This window comes from Temnothorax longispinosus, chromosome 3 (genome assembly GCF_030848805.1).
Source record: "Temnothorax longispinosus isolate EJ_2023e chromosome 3, Tlon_JGU_v1, whole genome shotgun sequence".
Taxonomy (NCBI): Eukaryota; Metazoa; Arthropoda; class Insecta; order Hymenoptera; family Formicidae; genus Temnothorax; species Temnothorax longispinosus.
In genome coordinates, this window is record NC_092360.1 from 14,203,944 (window position 1) to 14,226,244 (window position 22,301).

The window sequence follows — 22,301 nt, forward strand, 5'->3', positions numbered from 1 at the left end:
TCAATTACAATCTTTGTGCGCGCGCGCGCACACACACGCACGCACGCACGCACGCACACATTTTTTTCAAAAAATAATAACAATTATATTATAGCAAGAATATTACGTCTCAATAATGTGATGCAATACTCACTTTAAAGCTTTATAACGTTCCTTCTCCGGATTGTTATCGGGCGGCTCGCATTCGAAAGATGCTAATGCAAGTGCTGTAAAGAAAATAAATATTTAAAATCGAACAATTTCGTGTCTTTATATTTTCACTACGGAATAGAATGGATATCGCTTACTGTTTTCCGTGAGTACGGGGCTCGCTTGGAGGAAGGCAATAACGCGCGGATTTTTCTCGAATGGACAGGCAACTTGTTTCCACGCGATAAATTCAGTCACCTGTTTCGCTAGTTGCCAGAACTTTTCGAAGTTAATGTGACCGTTTGGCAGTCTGAAACGCATAATTGATCTTAAGCATCAGGAAATTATAATTAATTCTATGATACAAATTAACTATAATTTACATATTTTAAATAATTAGTTCGTCGAGTTTAAATACGCGTTGTATTTAACACACTGAATCGATAATCTTGATCTCTAACGATGCCAAAGTTTTTACTGATAGATGCATTCTGAAATGTATTGTCAGTACTGGAAAACTATAATTTACGCTACATATACATATATATAGATTTTCAGTATTGTCGGAATACACAAAATTTTTAGTTCTAGATGGATATACATATTCAGCTGAACGCTGATTTCTGAAATACTTGTGACAGTTCAAGAAAAAGATTGTAAAGAAAATATTTATCTATTTCATACAAGCTACAACATGTGGTCTAAAAAAATTGAACATCTTTTTTCATAAAAAACTCGCTTTGATTTTTTAAAATAGTACTTTATATATGTATATATATATATAAATATTTTTTTTAATAATATTATAAGGGACATTAAAACGAATTCAATGCATTTGAGAAATGCCACTTTTATTAATACTTAATGTCAAGGTTGCATTACTTAAAATAGCAATATTTATTCTATTATTTTATTTAACCTCTTATTATAAAAATATAAACATTGAACATTGTTTGAAAATAATTTTTGCGTTATGAACACATAATGTTAACGTAAAAGATTATCAGTATTTTCTAAATTTTTTTCCGAAATGGATATTTTTAAATATCACCATTTTTAACTAATACGATTTTTTTCATAATGTTGTTGAGAATATTATTGAAACAGACTCAACACTAGAGACAATATCATTTTTATTTACAATAATAAAGAAAAATTATAACCTATGTAAGCAAATGTTCAAACTATATGTCTTCTTCTGCAATAAAAAGTTCTACTTTTTTCAATGGATTATATTATAAAATTATATAAATAGATCGTTCGATCGTATCGTACGTTTGACATTACTTACTTGTTACTGCAACCCTCATTGAGGAAATATAGGTCCTTGACGAGGAGGCTAAAGAAGGGCACTACAATTCGCTGGCGTTCATCTGTAGCGCCAGCACTACGCCACATTGCAGCCTTCAACGTGCTACGATAGCTACTGAAATTGCTGCTTGGGTCCATTTGATGCTCCAAAATTGAAAACTTGGCAGATTGTATCTTTGACCACTGAAATTTATAAAAATAAATCGTAGATTGATTTATAAAATAAAAAATTAAAATTGTATAAAATTGTCTGTTAGAATTGTACAAAAATAGTCATAGAGAGATAGATTCAAATAAAATAAAAATTTCATATTTCCTAATATATGTATGTTATTTCATGTTTATAAAGTTTCGATAAATATGAAAAAGTAAAAAAGAAATTATAAATTATAAGCTGTATTTATATACATGAACAATCTTTGCAGTAGTATACAGAGAACTATAAAGAGTGAAAAAGTTTATGTATGGAAAGTACATTTTTAGCATTTAAATTGCATTAAATTGTATTAATTATTATCCTATTATTGTCGTCTCGTATCACATTGTTGTCTGTAGTATTTTTAAGTCTATAAATAATATTAATTATTTTATATAAATTTATAAAAGATAACATTCAGAGATATTTACGCCACTCACGTTTAATTTACAAATTTCACGACCTAACGATTAATATTTCTGACCGACATTCTTTATATTATAATATTTAGTCAGAGATAGTCGTAACAGATTAAAATTGAAAGAGATATTTTGGTGTATAAAACATAAAACATAAACATTTATATATAATAAAATAATATCCATTATATATAGAGATGGTAATATAGAGAGTGTAATAATTATAAAATCAAAATTGAGTATACTTTTATTACGTAGTACTGTAGGATATTTTGATTCTAGACCGAGGTTAGCCAAACGTATGCCAGCTGTTTACACGAGTATAGATAATTATTGAGTCAGCGATGTCTATTGTCTACGTGTCCTTATTTATTTATTATATCAAATCATTAACGATTTGAGAGAGGATCTGTGAAGTCATTTTCGTGCGGTGAAAGAGAAAGGAAGCTGAGACCGACGTGCATGCACTGTACGAAGTAGTTGTGCGAATCTTGTCAAATCTGTGTGAGATACAATTATTATATTATAATTATATATTATTAATAAATACACTGACACACACTGCAGTACTTTTATTCCATCGATTTACGTTCTTTAATCTAATCCTGATGCGGAGTATATAGGCTTTGTTCGTTTAAAGGTGCTAAAGATAGTCGATGGATAATATTTGCATCTTATTCAAGCCTCAGAGATTAAGAAACGATTGAAATGCTTCTATATACCTTCTAGTATTCTGATAATTTCTTAATTTTTCATTTCTTTTATCTTTCGGTTTTTTGGTTTTCAAAATATTACGATATATAAATTATATCTGGATGTAAGCTTTTCGTGCATTCGTTTTTAATAAAGAATAAACATTTTTTAAATATAAAAATCTATCTTTAGTTACATTTCTTCTTTTAAAATGAATTTTCGAAATGCATAAAAATTACTGTGAATTATCCATTCTATAAATAATTTTCTATTTTGCACAAAATCTTGTTTTGTCTGCCGAGACTTTGACTTTTGACCCTGTCTCACAGATAGACTCTTGATCTCCAGAGACTTCCTCTCGCCCGTCGTGAGAGCCATTTTTCTTGGCCCGACTTGATTCGACTCCACCGGAAACGCTCGTCTAGAGCAAAAACAGTAGCAATCGGGGACTCCTGCCAGATCCGGTAAATTGAAACTGGTTACGTCGGAAAGGATGTCGGAATACTATCGCATGAAAGGAACAGAATCTATTTTCCAGAAAAAGATCAGTGAAATAATAGGAATAATAGAACACTGGAGATACAAGTAATAAGGAATTTGTTTCTCGAAAAAGCTTTTTTCAAAATGTTGTAGTAAGTGAAAATCTGAAGATCGCAAAATTTGATTAATTTATAAATTGTAAGGAAAAACGTATCATTGTGTTGAGATCAGTTAATTGCTGATGATTTAGGCCCAGTTTCACAAGTGTCGGTTAACTTTTAATCTTAGATTAACTCACTTTTTGTCTCTTTTTAAGGGGGACGTTAGAAGGAGACGAAAAGTGAGTTAATCTAAGATTAACAGTTAACCGACACTTGTAAAACTGGGCCTTATTTGCCTTAGAACATATCATGGAACATATCATAGAACATATGGTTGCTCTTGCAATAGCCTCGTAAATTGGAGCTTCAGTCACGCGTTAGCACAAAAGTAGGGAACGTTAAATTTTCATTATCGAAAATTACCGAACAAATCCTCTACACTACTGACATGTTCGTTTATTATAGTTTCAATAATTATTTTGCGCACTTTCTATATAAATCAGTCGGTTCGGTCAAATGAACTGAATTGTATATAGGCGCTTATATTAAACATTAGTTTGTGTGTGTGCGTGTGCGTGCGTGCGTGCGTGTGTAGCGTGCATATGCGAGAGAGAGAGAGGAGGGGGGTAAGGAAACGGAGAGAAGTAGAGAGGAGGAAATGAGGAGAAAAGGAAGAAGGGAAAGGTTGGTTAAACTTGTAATTGAAAACGACGAAAAAACTTTCCATGGTCCGATATTTCTCGTGATTCGATTTGCGGTACGATCGTATTACTAAAAAAAAAGAGGAAGCGCATATTTCTTGCTATAATTTTCTTGCTATGCAGCAATTGGCCAATTTCTGTTCTGATTCCAAATAAAAAATAAATATAGTAAAAAATATATGTATAATAAAAAAGTACATAAAATATTATTATAAAGATACATAATTATGTAAATATTTTATATTATTATATAAATAGAGTGTATCTAAAACTGTTACATTTACCTTGAATTACAGATTTTTAGATTGATTCTGTGGTCAATTTTTATATTAATTAAAATTATTCAGCATTAAATAAATACTTTAACTCTTAACTCAATTTTTTCTTAATTCTTAATTTAAAATTTTGTACAAAATTTGATTTTCTACATATCATAGAAATATTTATTTTTGTGCTATTTTTATACTTAATATCTGTTAAAATTTCAAAAAGTTTGTACTCTAATTGTAAGAAATGCAAGTTTTTATTACCTTGCTCCACTACTGATAATGGATTCAAAGATATGATTCGCTAATGCGATTATTCGTATTCCAAATTATTTTCCCCTATTCGCACGTGAAAGTTTTTCGAACAAGTTTTTTCTCGATGCTTTCGAATGAGAAATTCCGCAAAAAATATTGGCTTCAATTATTTTTTCATTTATCACAAAATTTATCATATAAAATTCACATTGTCTTTGTTGTTCTATTTTCCCCACACATGACAAGCACGTTTATTTTCTCCGCGCGCCAGTGTCATTTCGTTTTGCATCGAAACGAGTAATATCATTTGTCTTCTATATTGGTAAGTTATAAAATTACTTTTTACGGTAAACGGATTCAAATTTGATGATATCGATGAGAAGGAATACGCGAAATTGCGATGACAGTGACATGAATACTAATGCGAATGCAAGAAACGACATTAGTTTGTGATTGTTCTTCCAATTCCAATCCAAATTTCTCTTTGCAAATTGTTATTGCGATCAAAGTTTAAAGTCAATCATTCTATGCTTTAATTAGCTTCTAATTAACTTCTCATTAGCTAGGTGATATAATGGATTATAGTAATTATATTTAATTAAAGTTTTATAATAAATAATTACATATATTACTTTCGTTTATACCGGAATACATATAGTAGAATTCTGATGTTTATTTTAATTCACCGCTATTAGCATAAATCACTTTTAAATCATGATAAATTATCTTTCAATAAATCATGAATATCACGCAAAAATGATACTCGCAAATATTAAATATATTATTCCTATACTATTACTATTTAAAACTATTACATTATTTTCTTCCCTTTTATAAATCTCATTAAATTATTATTTAAATTGACTAATGTTTTTCATTTATTTTAAAATTTTAAAAAATTTCAACCTGTGTGTTTATTCAGATTAATGTGAATATCAGACATATCTTTTCTTATAATTTTCTATAATAAATTTCTTATTATGGAATCACTAACAATAAGTTATTAAAGATTTAATTTCTTCTCGTGAAGCAACGCACACATTACCCCATTATTAAGATAAATATTAAATATATGGAAGCTTTCGGAAGCGCTGTCCGAGAGAGCGTCCCACCGGGAGCTGGACGACTGGATTAAAGGAATTCCTGGATGGAGTGCATCCACGTGGAAATTGAGAATACGTAATAGCGTGAGTTCTCCCCCGTGGATGTGTGGAACGCTGGTCGAGCAATTAGCTAATTCCCAACGAGACGAAAGGAACGGCAGTGGCGCGAGGACAACGTTGCCGAGCAACGCCGTTTGACTTGAAACTTTTTAATTACGGGAATCGCGAGCCACATTTCGTGTCTTTTCTGCGGCGCGGCGTCACGGTCAACCGCGATAGGAAAAATTCAATTCGAGCTAATTCGATTGCTCTGCCTTCGCTTTCTCTTCGTCAATTGACTACTAACGTCTTCTTCCGCCCGTAGTGGATTGGTTGCAACTTCGTACAACTAATTTTCACTAATGTGAATATATGAAAATTAAATTAAATTATCATTCAAAAACTAAAATATCAAAAACTTTAGTGGATTATTCGTGCAAAAGTACGACAAAATCGTTCTTGATAGCTTTTTTCTTTGCGGAGAAACAGCAAAAATTTATTTCTCGGCGTTTGCGGTTACATTCGCAATGTTGACACATGTCGTCACAGCTCACAGCACCCTACTCTCGATTTACAAAGATTACAGGCCGTTTATATCACGGACGTGCAATACCCTCCCTCTTCCCTTGATGCCATTACTCTCAACATTGCATTCTATAATGCAAAAAATGCATTCGAAGCTAACCATTTTGCGAATATTCGCATTTTTCGAATACGCTCTTGCTGGCGTAATTGAAAAATTGGGAAATATAGACATATGCATTGTCCCAAATATCTCCGTGCGAATAAAATGTATAGATGTCGGTTTCAATTTTCCGGACGCAATTTTCGCGGGACTCGTTGCTCCAAGATTTTAATAAAATTTGTGGAGCAATTATGTCGATTCAATGTATGTTGACCGTAGACAATATTTATAATGTTAAAGATAAAACGTACATAGCATTATAATATATCTTTATAATAAATTTTTTTATATGCAGTTTAATAGAAATATAAGACATCCTAAATGTGTATTATTTTCTCTTTTAATATTCAAAACAAGCATAAATATTATTATCAATTAAACAAAAATTCATGTGTTCTCTCTTACCGTCTTCTTCAAGCGAGATATCGGGGACATGTTGAGGCCAGCAATGATAGCCATTAAAGAATTGAAGTTGCCAATATTAAAACATTCTCGAGCAGTCTCGATCCAATATTCGACGACACGAACGCGTTGCTTTTTCTTCGCATGCTGAAAAAGTAGGGAGAAACTTTTGGTTATGGAATGTATAACATCTAACATAGGTATTCGCCAATACTTTGAGAAAAAAATATATTTTTATTTTTTACGAAGGAATTTTGATTAAGCAACAAGAATTTTGCACAAAAAGTTGCAAAAAATTTTAATATGCGTTAAAGCGATAATACTTACTTTGCAAACTTCTGTCGCTACGAAGTAGCTCAATCTATTAAACCATTGAACGTACGATTCAAGATTCCGAGTTTTCTTCATATCTTTGAAAGACGTTTCTAAATGCGGCGATTCCTGAATAATGAAAATAATAGCGTTTAATATAATTTACGATACAATTATAAAATTGTCATAAAGAAATATATAAAATAATTTAAGTGTGAGATAATTGCAATTATCTAAAAATAACTCACTTTGGCGAAAGCCTGCACAAATTCCTCGGGTCCGATGTAAGAGAGTCTTTCAAGTTCTACATGAGTCAATTGTTGTGCCAGTACAATGGCTGATGGACAGAGTTCAGTAATATCCACCTAAATGATAAAAAATAATAATTTTATATTGGTATGTTCAAAATAATATTTCTAGATAATGTCATATCGAAGACAATATATTAATTTGCAAAATTTTCATAAAACAAATATTGTAGAAAAACATCCAACTTAAAGTATCTAAATTAAATGTTTTTCTGTAACGTTTTATTCATTATTTAGATTATGGATTTATATTAGCCTTAAAATTAATCGATTCAATCCATGAATTTACATAAGAAATCATAGCTTCAAATCGTAATACAAAAACATGCTTATATGAAGAAATTTGTTGTTTCTAAATTCTAAATTTTGCTCTCACCGAGAGAAAATACCAGTATTAAGATTACAAGAGAAATGATAGGACGAATTATTACGCGCGAAAAGGAAAACTGTTGGTCTGAGTATTTGATGGTACCGATGGTACCTAACAAATAATCATTTACATACACCGTTTGTCGTGTTGCTATTGACTTGTATACTTTTCCTGTTTTAATAAGATTTCAATCTTTCAGAACTTTGGTTTCTTTATTTTTTGTTCGTTTTATTCTATTTGATTTATTTATTTACTTTAATTATTGCAACATTTTAAAGAACAATATCAGAGAGAGAAAGAGAGTGAAAGAGAGAAAGAGAGAAAGAGAGAGAGAGAGAGGGGGGGGGTTGGATGGATTTTATTCGGGATGCATTCTTTACATTTTCAACCTCACGTCTAATTGCAAGTCTATGTATAGATATCCCTTGATAACTTTGGTCCGCAAGAAATGATAGATGGTGATAAATATACGTATATAGCTTTTCCGATTGCGGCAGAGAAGTAAAGACGTCGTCGAGAGGCGACGAATAAAATCACTAGGCCGCGTGATCCGTTTAGGAGGAAATGGCACTCCGAGACGGACTTCCCTCTATCGAATTATATCGCCGATCATATTATCGAAGAACCGGGTACAGAAGTGGACAGAGACTAAGAAAAAGAAGAAATTGCTTTGATGAGTATGCCCGTAAAAGAGATAATTCAAGAATCTTCACGTGGAACTCTGCTCTGTAAAAAATATCATAATTTCAGATATCTCGAAGCAAGCAATCAAAATATGATATTTTTCTATGGATAAAGGGCACTTTTAAACATAAAATGTTTTGTGTAATAGATAAAATAAATTTTTGTAATGGAGAAAAAACATGAAAAGTTATCACCAAAAAAATTACGAGATGATCCAAATTACAATGAGTTGTATTTTCTTCTTTCTAAGTCAATCATGGATTGCTGTGAAATATCATGCAAGTGCAGTTTCTTTTTTCTGCATGCGTAACATTGCAACATTCGCGTGATTTCTCACATCGAGTGATTATAGTAATAAATTTTCTTAATCGTTGCTTCACCATGACGAAATTATTTCCATAAAAGCCAAAAAATTCACATAAATTTGAAATAAATTGTTCATTAGAAACAATATTAATTTTCCTTGCAATTTAAATAATATTTATTATTGTTGCAAGCTTTTTCACATAATTAATATATGTAGCTCATCGTTTATTTCTGATTGTTAAATATGTTTTGTAATATATTTTAACTGTTTTCAATTAAGTTGATTCTATTGCAATATAGTAATACTTATCACTTCAACATAATAACAGAAAGCTTAAAAATTATTAACGAGTTGTTTTCAGAAAGTATAAAATTTTCTTTCGTTCTATATAATCTATATATATAATAAATTTTGCGCTTGAAATACGTATTTACTTAAACAAGATTTGGATATTTTAACTGATTTAATTTCACACGTACATTGTCAATATCGCAGACTGTAGTAATATATAAATATATTATGCAACAAGGAAGAGAGAAATATAAAACTCAATTATAAAGTTATTCTTTAGTTCTATTTTCTCCGATATCAAGAAATTCCTTTCTCATCAGTAAAAGCAATTTTGAGATATAGCAAAGCGAGTAGATAACTTATAACAAAAAATGTCATGCACATGCCACATTTTCTCATGCAGTTTCATTTCAAGAGAGCGAAACTCAACTGAACCGATGGATAAAATAAATTGTAAGTTAAAACGAAATTTCTAACGAAGGCGGAGAGGATGCAATCGTGAGATGTTTCTGCTAGCTTTCGATATAGGATGCACTTAGAAGTTGCTCGATAGAAAGAAAACAAATATCAAAAACTCATGATTGGTCTCGTAAGTTACTTCTCGTCTTGAGCAAAAAGAAATGGTCTTCTTCTGGTGTGACACGTAACGAACGACCGCTGCGAAAGTACGGCAAACTAATAATTCAGCTCTTTACGCTTGGGATTATTTGTATCGTTATGTTGACGGATAAAATACATTTTGAAATCTACGAATACGAAAATACGAAGTTTCTAACTAATTGTAAGTTTAATATATCTTTTCGCATTTCTCCATTAAAAAACAACACACGATACTTGTTATTAAACAATGACAAATATTGCGTTACGCTATAATTTATAGAACGTTTATAAATCCTCGAAGAGAAAACAGAACTCAATCGGAACTAAAAAAATAAAATATTTTTGGAAAAACTAAAATAATAAGAGAGCAGAATGGGAGAAAGAAAGGGGAAAAAGCGGGAGAGAGGTAAAAATAATACGGCATTATTGGTCTCGAGAGTTGTAACTCTTCCATGTTTCCACGTGAAACAGCATCGTTGCTATCGTCGTGGCACGTACAGAACGAGTTGAAAAACGCTTCGAAGCGAATTTGCGGTTTAATAAGCCGAAGCTTCGCGAGAGCTCGACGTGCTTTACCTGTCTCATGCTTTCTTCTTCTCCTCTTGTTCTTAGCATTTCTTTTTTTTTTTTTTTACTTACACGCGCTCTCGTCTTTCCTTTCCAGCTTGTCTTAGAGCTCGTGATAAGTAATCTTCGCAAAACTTTACAAACTACGAATCATATACGTTAACAAAACAGCTAAAGCAACCACGATCAAGTAGCCACAGTGGCTTTTGCTCATGTACAAAGTTTTGATACAACAACAAAGAGATTTTAATAATTGTAATCATCGTCGTCAAATGAATTAACTAATGAACTTGTTTTGATTGCAAGATTATGTATCATTTTTTGCTTTTTTGTTAGAAGCAAATTAGTAAAATTGTTAAAGAAATAAGGATCACGTAAAACATTCGTGCCAAGCATTTAGTAACTACACAGCAAAATATAATGTCGCAAAGATAATATAAATTGTTATCGTATATTTATTGCATCTTTTACATAAATGTATGTATCTCGATCAAGGGTTTTCAAAAAGCAGAAACTATGCGTTTTTATATTTAGGAAATTGTGTATGTGCTTAAACATTTCTTATTTCCTTATAGAAATTTTGCGACATTTACCATATAATCGGCAAAAAATCGTTTTATAAAATATTCTTTGGAATAAATTCGCCGGAAATTCTATCTCGCAGGTTTAATGGAATTTTTCGTTTTAAACATATAAATACCTAATTTTATTTCTATCTTGCACGTAGTAAGTAACAGTTATTTCGTATTCATGGCAGAATTATTGCGTGCGTAAGTTCAATATAAATATCCCCTAACTCGTTTATATCGTGTTAGTATTAGTATTTTGGACGTTCTGAATCGTTTACCATAAATATGATGGATAAATAAAAATGTAATTTTAATAAAAATAAATTTTAAAATTTAATATTGAGATTTTGCATTTTCTTATAAGATATACATATTTTTAATGTATAAAAATATAATGTGAACAATTGATTCATAATCACATTTAAAATAAAATTTCGTACTTGGTAATATTTATAATTGATTATCTAAAAAGTTTGCACATTTAATAATAATTTGATGGTTTTCTTTATGCGAAAGCTATTTATTTTAATCAAGAATATTAAAATTAAGATTTTGTTTCAATATTTAAAGTTTCATATTATTCTCTGCACAAACATTTTTTTCCAAGATATTGCATTCAATTTTGACTTTTATTTTAGTGTAAGGTATACTTTTCGTGCTGTAATTAAATTTTATGTTACAGTATTCTAAATAAAAAAATTTTAATGAAATAGATAGTAATTGCTATTTTTCGTATATAAATATGGCGCGTAGATATAGCTGCCATTTACAGTTGCAAAAAAAAAGGAAACTACTAAAACTGAACAACTCGATAGGCGTATGAGGTAGCTTACTATAATTTATAAATATTATTATTGTCTCAGAGAAATTCCGCCTTCTAATATATCATCGTAATCCTTGACGCAAAACGACCTAGCATCATTCAAAGAGGTGTGCAGCCACACAATTTCGTACTGATTACTGATTAGCCACACATGACACCGTCCGGTATATTTAACTAACTAACGTAGCTGCAAATTACCTATTAGCGGGTGTTACAAGCGGCAGATAGGCACGCGATAATCAAATTAACGGAATGATTAACGTCTCCCTGTATGGAAACTGCACTAACAGGGTTAGACTAACCGCGCAAAGTGCACGCGCGTACGCGCACGTGGACCGTGGACCGTAGACGTCCAAGTTTGTGCGTTTCGATCGGGATGCGTATATATGCGCGTTGGTGCGCGTGCGATACATGAATGTAACCGAGATACCTACGTTCGTGTAATGTAACAATCGTGATATAGCAATCCATGTGTGGAACACGTTCAGAAGTGAGAGAGAATGCATAAGAGGCGGGGCGTTATCCGGAGGGAGAATATTATCGCTTCATTATGCTGAAAGTCCTCGAAGGGTCGATGCGATTACGGTAAGCCGAGTAATCGGGCTTTGCAACATGGCAAGCCGGTTACGCGAGTAAAATCCATATTGAAATTGCGGAACAATGCGGAGCTCGGTTCAATGCGCGATTGACCGACACTACTATATACTCTTTCTCTTTTTCTCTTTATTAGCTTATACTACCTTACTATCTTATCTTTGTGCGTGGTGTGTAATTTTATGAAGCCTCATGATGTAAGTTACATAGAGAAATCTTATTTTTGCAGATATGGATATAATTTGTATTCAAATCTAACTATGACATGGACGATGTGATCGACGCATACTGATACATATGTAAATTTGACTTATACGAGATAAAGAGTTATTTTCTATAATTAATAAATGTTATCCCGACACAATAGGACATTATGAAAATTGTTAGCATACAAGATCATGTAAATCGACTTATGCGGATGCATTACTTCGATTTCTCTGCGGAAAAAAAGCTTTCGTCATCACCAAATTACATTTTTGTTATTCAGTTAGACTGTACGTCGCTATTGTTTGAAAAAATTGATAGGAATCATAACAAACTTTATACGCACAATTAATTTCAGAGAGATCGGCGAAGTTGTAGTTTGGAAAATGTCGCGCTAAGCTACCACCTAAGCCGAGGTGGGACAACGAAATGCAAGCTGATGGCCGCAAATGGGCGCTTGTATCGAAACTCACGAACCTGTGTAAGCTGCTCCGTTGCTGCCTCGGTCGCCAGTCTCGCCAGGCCCTCTTCGTACCTTTCCAGAGCCGTCAGTCGTAGCAGCAAGTTTTGCAGCAGCGCTGAAACTTCCTGCCTGGCCGCGGCGTCAACCGCCGCGACTTTCTGCGTGATGGACCTAACGTGACCCATCACCCTCTCATCCCGGAAGTCATACGGAAATGTTTCCGTCCATTCCGCTAGCAGCTGTACCAACCGCGGCACGAAACGATGCAATCGTTCCTGGAATACGTATACTGATACTTAATCGTTTTACAATGACAAAGGTGATTTTTTGTTCCAGGGAGCAAAATGTCTTTCGGAATGTGAATAAAGTGATGAGAACGAGAGTGGAGTATTGATATCATTAAGAGACTATTGGAGCGATTTGTGAACGAGAAATATACACTCATCAAGCCTTGATTATATAACTAAAACCTTTTTTCAGTATAGCAGCAATTAGTTTCGAAACAATACCGTTATACATATAGGATTATATGTACATATAATATACATATACATATACATATACATATATATATATATATATATATTTATATATATATTTCACGTATTAATATATAAGAAAAAAAAGCGGTATTACCTATTTGAAAATGCTTTAATAGGTACTCACAATTTGATTTTGAAAGAAAAGGATTTTAATAATTTGACAATTTACTATAAAAAATTGTAAGATAAAAGAAAACTGTCTATTTTATTCGAAAGTAAAGTAGTAGAAGAGGAGAGAGGAGAGTGAGAAGAACTATATAAAATTTCTTGTGTTTATATTTTCCGTGGAAGAATAGATCGCGAGAAGGTGGAAGGAAAATACGACCAGATATAAAGATGGATGATTTTGCGATGAAACAATAATACGCGGCCTTCGTGAATGCCTGATGTCAGTAGAGAGCTTCGTGTCATTTCGCAGATGAGAAGTATTGATGCTCACCTTACCGCCCTCTCCATTCAGATTCTGCTGATGCTCGCAGAGAGCGCAAACCTCACCCAACAGCTCGTGTGGTTTGATGAAGAGCCTGGCGCTCAGCAAAAAGGCAAAGAGATACGCTCGATCGGGATAATATTCCTCCGTAGGAACCATATGCTGTACTAACGCCTCGAGTGAGCCTGAGACGAGGTTGCCATCTCGGTACACCAAAGCCTGAAACAGTATACGGGTTAGCTTGGGTATATACAAGTAACGCGATAACGTCATGTTGCGAATTTAGCATATTATTTGTAGTAGATTCAGTATAATAATGGTTAACTTACAAATAATATAATTCAGAAAATAACAATATTTTAAATAATATTTTAAAACATTTAAAAATTTTGAAATATTCTAAATTTTTTAAATGATATTCCTGCCTTCAAATTTTCTATCAATATAAAGATCTATTTTTCAGCAAAATAAAGTCTTAAAAATATATTCTTGGAAAATTACAACTGGAGCAATAAAACCAATTTTTATATTCCACTATCAGTTATCTTTAATAGTTTTCAAGTTATCATCAAGTTATCTAAAAAGGTTTAAGATATTCCACAATACCCGCACTTTCTCTGTATAATATAAATTATTTACATGATATTTATATAGACACACGTTACAAGTTGGCAATGCATAATTCCGGAATTTTTTGAATTTTTTCCATTGTGCAATTGTGCATTATTCTCGGTACACGAGACTTTCACGAGTAGATACGTGCGCGGAATGTAGAATTTGCTTGGTAGGTACTGTCGAACGCCTCCGCGGAACGCGCTTTTGAGTTAGCTCGTTTCAAAGTTGGCGAATGCTAAATCTGCGCATCATCAAAGTTGCACTCACAGCCGAGGTAAGCTCTAACAAGCTGTCGGGTGTTCAAATTGGATTCCAACTTAAACTTATCGCGTCTTAATGCGACATTGACAAGGTAATATTTCCGCCATGAACGACCGTTCAAGTTTTTGGCGCATCCGATTAGCTCAGTAATTGACAATATCTTCCGGAAATGTACATATAAATTTATGCTTTACATGTGACAGATAAGTGAACAAAAATATTATGGATATGTTTAATATACTAAAGTGTGTAATCTTATCAATAATTGGTCAATTGTGTGGTTAATGAGATGATTATCAAATATTTCATAAGTGTAACCAATAATTGCAATTACCATAATTGATAAAGAGAGAGAGAGAGAGAGAGAAAGAAAAAGAGTCTTCCTTTTCTATATAATTACATTTTTCTTCATATTGTAGGTATGTGTTTTTATTTTTGCATATTTCTCTCATAGCAATGTGTTTTGAAAATATTCTAATTGGCAATGAGTAACTGATATAAACTTGTATAATCCACATGAAGAATTTAAATAGCTTAAGCTTAACTTCCGTTAATGCAACATCGACGAGATAACGTTCTCACCTCAACTCGCGAGCAGTGTAGAAACTTTCAACGCCATCAACAGTCGGTTGGGATATACGAGTTAATGCGAAAGTGTGAAAATCTACCTCAACCGCACATGTACTGCGCTATTCTAAATTTCTCTCTCTCTCTCGCTCTTGCTCTGTCTCTCTCTTTGAAGCTCTTTAACTGATTAAAAATAATTTGATTGACTCAATAATACATATGTTTTTGAAGTTTGTTTAGCTCAAAACATTTTCAACAACGCACGTATTCGCTAGAATTTCTTTGCTGTAAAAGCATTGTGTAATATCCTCGGAAGAAAAGAAGGTAAAAACTATTCTCACACATGTTCTCTTTTTAATATTTCAGAAACTTGCAGATTATCATATTTGCATTTAAAAAATTAAATAAAATTTTTAGATTAACGAATAATGAAACATTTTTTTCAGACTAGTTCTTACAATTTAGGAATTAATAATATAGTGTATTAGTTGTGCCCTGTAAAGACGTAAATATTATTTAAAATCTTTATTCACAATTGTTTTCTAATAAATGTTACTAACTGCTTTGGCTTTACAACTTTGTTATGTGGTATTTTATGATGGTGGATGAATATTATTCGACTAGGACTTTACATGGCTTTGAGAAGTTTTAGGTTCAATTAGTTTATTGAAACGGAGGGCGGGAGGTCGTAACGGTACTATTACGAAGTTTCCGCAGGTCGTAAAGCGTTTCCATCCGTGCCACCTATTTTCCAGTAACTGCAAGTAACAAAGTGAATACTCTAGTGTTGTTCTCGGTTTCTCTTTTCTCTGTTCTCAATTCAGGTTATGTTTGTTTTCAGAAAGAAATTAAACTACGTAATCTCTTTAAGCAACTTCAACATCAATATGTATATGTACTGTGTATGTACATACATGTAGTTTATATTGACAATATTGACAATAAATAAAATATTTACATAAAAGTATCTTTATCATAATGTCAAATAATTTTTCTAAACAATTATTTTAATATTCGCCGTAATTTTGAATTCTCTCTCTGAATTTTGCACATTTTAATTTTTAATTATTAACCAAAAGAACCATTCTAAGGAATCTGGAATATTATGTATTAGAGCAAATAGCTAATGTTTTTTTGTTTTTTAAAGAATTTTTTTAAACGTAACGTATATACATAAATAACGAAGCTATAATCTTTGCGAAATCTAAATAGATTGCCAGATCGATATTACTCCTCTAGCTTTATGGGTATTTTCATCAAACGGATATTTCCGCAAAAGCTCACGCCTACCGTGATTGTTCGGCCCGAAATGTCGGCGTTACGATATAGGCGTCAACAATTTTTTCATCGCTTTCCCCATTTTCTCCGTGCCTTTCCTCTTTTCTACCTCGATCGGATTTTTTGCAATTTTTTCGGTGCCTGTCGATTTACACTTTACACGCGCCAGCAAAATCGACAATGCTTACGTCGTTTGCTGCGCTCGTCTAGCAGTTTATAATCGAAAAGCGGTGGGAATGGTGGGATACGAGTTTCGGTGGGACGGCAGGCCAGATGAAGTTGCGCGTGTTTTATTGTGCTTACGACTCGTTGTTCTGTTTTCTGAATGTTCCAATATATTGAAGCGTCTCGCCTCTCGTGGCCATCTTTCCGTATTTGCGTATTCATCTCTGCATGAATATGACAGAAGTGAAATTGGAAACGCGGTATACTGAGATCTACAATATTTATATCTCGTATATTCTCATGTCGATATACCTAACATGTAGCATTCAAAAATCGCAATGCGTTTTTCTTTATGCTCTTTTTCAAGTAAACAAACAAACACAATACACAATATTACCACGTAGATATACTTAAAATAAAACCGTACACGCGCAAAATTTAAAAAAAAGAAAAGAGTTATAATTGATATTTAGATATTTTACACGTCTATATTTCAATTATAAAAATATTAAAATATTTTCTATAAGTGTAGAAATATAGAATATTATTATTTTTTATGTATTGTATAAAAATGTTTTTTCAGAATAGTCATAGTTATAGAGAAAACAGAAAATTACAATAAAAAATAATTTCTAACATTTGGAAGCAGCATAGCTGCCTTTTGTTTCGATCCGCTACAGCTTGTAAATCTTATTCAGAGAAGAACTAATTTCGTAATTGCAATCCGAATCTTTTCGCGATAATAAAAAAAAGCGGAAAACGCGTATATGCTATTCTTTGCTTTTAGCGTTTAGCCATTTTGCGAAGCACGCTCTGATTCACTTCACTGTTTACCAAATGTTAATTTCTTGCATTATTCTTATGGAATGTGGTAAACGTATTGTGATCATTAACTAAATTATATAAAGTTGAGTTATAGTTACAACAAGACGCGAGAAATGACTTTTGAATAATGTATGTGACCGTAAAGTTTTCTAAATGTAAGCTATTATTTTACACATCAACATGCACAGACAGAAAATGCTGTCTTTAATAGTTATGAGTGATGATTTTCTAAAAAAGAATTAATGTTTCTAAAGTTACTCGCCCTTTAAATCGAAATTTTTTTGCTCTTTTTCTCGATCGATAGATCTTATGAGCACATTTAGGGACGACACAGACGAATCACGAGCGTAAAGATCTATCCTGCGTGTCTTGTAGCAATTCTCTGCAGCAAAGAAACCAATTCCGTTGCCATTATGCCGCCAATTTATTTTCTGTCTTACCCCAGGTTATACTAATCTCGAAATCTCTCACAAAAACGAGTATTATTGCTAAAGTTGTATTCAACAATAAGTAGAATAATTATTCGTAAATACGTGGTTTTTTTAAGTTTTGCACGCATATTTTCTTCCGATTTCATTTTAACTCGGGGAGAAAATAAGGACAGGAAAGGAAGAGAAATTATCATTGTTTGTTATATTCGTGTAGGCAAAGTCGAGGAATCTTATGAAGATGCGTACAATACATCTGCTAATGCGAATTGTTCCGGCGCTCGCATATTTGCTTAATTAAAAGGTAGATTAGTGAAATGTCTGGCTGAAGTTGCGAGTAACAATACGCGGAGTATTGTGATTATGCAAATTTCTTTAATTTCTCCCGAGCCATCTGCGACGAGCGTTAATGTCGCGTAATAAAAGAACCGAGTTGTGGGGAAGAGTTCTTCTTACTCTGCTTGCGTCGAGACATTTTTTTAACCAAGAGTTCCGCAATTGTGGACTAATGAGCATTCGGAGTACTGTGTAAAAACGCGATCAACAGTGGCATATATAAAGTGATAAACTTAATATTTGGATCAGTAACAACAAGTATCAATATTCTTTTGATTGTAGATTATAGATATAATTTTTTTTTTAGTTTTTCTTGTCTTTTAAAAACTCTTAAGACAAAACTAATTTTTTTACAACTCTAGGAAAAGAAAATGTAAAACTTAAAAATATATTTTTATTTAATTAATTTTTATAACGCTTTATTTTATAAGTGCAGTTTTTTGGCCAAAATATGTCAGAATATCGGCAAATTAATTTGTCTATCAAAATATAAACTGTTCTATTTCAACATTGCTTGTTTTATAAAATTTTATATTTATAAAAAGTGACATATTTCTTAATTCATATGTCTCTGAAAACAGTCGAAAAATGCGGTTATATAAGTGCTTGACGTAACGATAAAAGAAGTGTCAAACATTTTATTAAGGTAGTTAGTCCGTGACAATACTGTCAAAAAGTTAAAGATAGACAAATGACATATAGTATTTGGCTGGGATTGTCCGCGTTATGCATATGTGTGTGTAAGAATCTCATATGTAGATATATATATAGACACTAATGTGTGCTACTAGATTAGGTTCACTTCAAAGAATTACTTCGAAACTAAACAGTCAAAGGTCTTGTAGTTTTGTAAGTATATTTTTACAAGTCTCTTCTATCGTCTTCTTGTTTTTCATAAAAGTTGCCAGAGTAGTTTGATCGCTACAATTAGAAACGTAGTATCGGAAGCCGTTTTCATACCTGTGATACATGTAAAAAGTATTAACTTTGATTTCAATTGTCTCAGCTTCGGTGCAGTCAATTTTTTTCTAATTGCACAGGTGTGTAAATCGTGTTTACATTAATATACTGTTCAAATTTTATGAGGTTTTCAAGAAAATGACTTTACGGACTAACTACCTTAAGTTGAATACATAAAAACCACAGCTGGCCTCTATAGTCGAAGCAAGTAAAAGCGCATTTGTCGAAGCGAGAAAAGAATATGTGGCGGATAAAAAGGATGGGAGAAAAAAAAGAAGACCCAACGCGCGGTATAATAAAGAAACCGTAGCACGGGGGGCTTTGAATTCACAACTCTTCCCTCTGCCTCCTCCATTATTTTCTATCTGCCCAGCATTATGCATTTTTCTTCGCCTATATCACGAAAAACGTTGGTAAAACGTTTCATACTTGCATTCACAAGTGGCCGCGAATCCGCTTTATTAAACTCTTCAAGCGCTGGAGAGCGTGCACGTGCGAATTACAGGCATTATAACGCGGTAACATTTGATTGATAGGAGCGATAAATATATAGATGAAAAAGATATTTTTAATCAAGGCAAGAATAAATGACGAAAAGCGGAACATTAAGTTTTTAGGAGAGAGAGAGAGAAAATAAAAATATGACAATTGTGTGCGCACATAATATAAATGTAAATTTGTGACATAGATGACGTAGATCTACGAAAAGTTCTTTCACTGTTAAAGCTGTGCAAAAACACATGCATGTGATATTGTCTGATTTAAAACTGCCACATTTATTAAAAACTATCTTTATTAAGATATGGTCACGCTTTAGTTTGTAAAACATAGAACATTTTTTATATTTTGGATTGAAAATTACGATAGGGAATCATCTCACAACAATTTCTGCAGAATAAGATCATGTTCCCTTTCTTTTGATCGATGGAGCTTCCAACTATTTCGAGTCCTTCGTCTTGAGACTATCGGATTATTCCATAAGATGGTTTACATTCTGCAGTCACTGCAAGGGATAACGTTTCAGCGACGTAATACTATGCTAAATACGCTTCGTAACGCTCACATAATCCCAGGATATCCAGATCTTGGATAAGAAGAATGTTACATTGCCAGGGAGACAAAGCTTTTGTTGCAAGTAATATGCTTGAATCATAAATCAAAGAAGTAAGCCATTTATAAACTCGTCCTCGTTTTATCATCCTGTTTGTATTATTTCAACATTTTCCTGGCTCGAAAAAATTAATGAGCTTTGTAATTCTTTTGTTTCGACGTGTATAACAGCATCACTTGTGCAAATTCTTCGGACGAATTTTTTTTTCTGATTCTTCTACAAAATTAATTTTTTTTAATACGATATTTAATTTCTGAGAAAATACGAATAATAATTAAATGGTTTATTACTCTTATTATCAATTTTATTCACTTTTATGTATTTTTATTAAAATTAATAACATTCTTTTTTTTCTTTCGCGCACGTGTGCACGTCAGTTTACATCAGTTTTACATAAATTTAACTTGTACTTGTGCTTTGAACAATTTAAAGGTTATTAACTCAAAGTTTTAAATTAACGATATGTCTACATCTTTTTATATAGATTGTGATATTATATTATTTATTTGCTATAGATGTAGTTTATGAAAAAATTTAATCAATTATATTTGTCGTTAACCCTGTTATTAGTAAAATTTTATTTTACTTATTTTGTTAAGATATTCAATTTTTCCGCTTGTTGATTTATGTATTACGTTACTGATCACATGATTCTTCCTGAGTTATATCTTTATACCTTATGTACTCTGTGATTCATACGATACAAGTATCATCTTTCTTTTGTCACTCATTGAGAAATAAAACAGGCATCGTGTGTTTAAATATTCAAATTCCTGTTTGTTAATTTCCTTTGAAGATACTTCGAATAATCGCTGGCGAGATCATATTTATATAATTTTTATAATAACGCTATGAGCATCATTACTAAAATTTAGTTGTCGAAACTTACGATTATATAAATAGTTTTATAAGAGTTTAATTAATTTGAATAATTACTTCTCATACATGCTTTCGACACCACGTTTTTCAATAAGTATACCACATTTCATACATTTCCTCATCTTATTAATAAGCCACATAAAGTGAGCAAAATTGTATTACAGATGTTAAAAGCTTTATTCAAAGTACAAAAGAGCCTCTCATGGTTCCGTGCGTTTTTCTCGTTTTTTTGTCTGATTAATTCCGCTTGCAAAATGTTCCCACTCTTTGTTCCTTAGGCTTTTGCATTTCTGTCCCGCATGGCCTCAAGAATTATTATTATTATTATTTTTTTAATAAAATTGAGTTAAACTTTCCATTAAAAAAACCTACGAGAAACTTTATTCCGTCCTTTTTGGTCTTCTAATTTTTCATCAGTCTTACGATTAGTCTTCACGAGAACAGCATCGCCATTTTAAGAGAAGTGCTCTACTTAACTTTTTATCATGTCTGATTTTCCTCACAAAAGGTAAAACCTTTCATCCACGGTTTTTTGATAAGTTGCTACTTAATTGCGTCGTTTTCGTATACGATGCATACTTAATTATTGAGAGAGTTTTCCAGGAATTTTCTAATCATCAAATAATCAAAATTATTATTATGTTTTCATCGTCATATTTTCTGAAGAGAATAAGGAGGAGAATAGGAAAACAAAGATCTATTATGCAAAAACAAATAGCAGAGTATCAGAATATTAAATGTCAAAAGATAACACAAACGTACGTATTCGCATAAAAAAGAAAGAGAAAAAGAAAATAACAAGCAATAAGACACAGATAAAAATGTCACAGATAACTGCAATAATTTTTAATTTCTCATATAACATATAGATTGTCATTAATTACAACATAATTTGTAAAAACAAAAAGAAAGAAATAACTTTATTACTTTATACATTGTATATGTATATATTATATTTCTTCAATTTTACATAAAAAATTAATATAGATAATAAACATAATAAAATCAGAAATATTATTTAAAAAAAAAACA

The 22,301-nt window shown here is 32.0% G+C and overlaps 1 protein-coding gene across 2 annotated transcripts in view; it reads right to left on the reverse strand.

The window, feature by feature from the left end:
* LOC139810364 (uncharacterized) overlaps window positions 1-22,301 on the reverse strand; it is a 293,594-nt gene that overhangs the window by 6,854 nt on the left and 264,439 nt on the right. For both annotated transcript variants that reach the window (XM_071773847.1, XM_071773848.1), the window contains 8 exons: window positions 13,854-14,063; window positions 12,887-13,147; window positions 7,341-7,457; window positions 7,108-7,221; window positions 6,784-6,927; window positions 1,421-1,623; window positions 288-439; window positions 134-206 (listed from right to left, as the gene is read on the reverse strand). In XM_071773847.1, coding sequence (XP_071629948.1) covers window positions 134-206; window positions 288-439; window positions 1,421-1,623; window positions 6,784-6,927; window positions 7,108-7,221; window positions 7,341-7,457; window positions 12,887-13,147; window positions 13,854-14,063 — 1,274 coding nt within the window. The remainder of the gene's footprint in view (window positions 1-133; window positions 207-287; window positions 440-1,420; window positions 1,624-6,783; window positions 6,928-7,107; window positions 7,222-7,340; window positions 7,458-12,886; window positions 13,148-13,853; window positions 14,064-22,301) is intronic.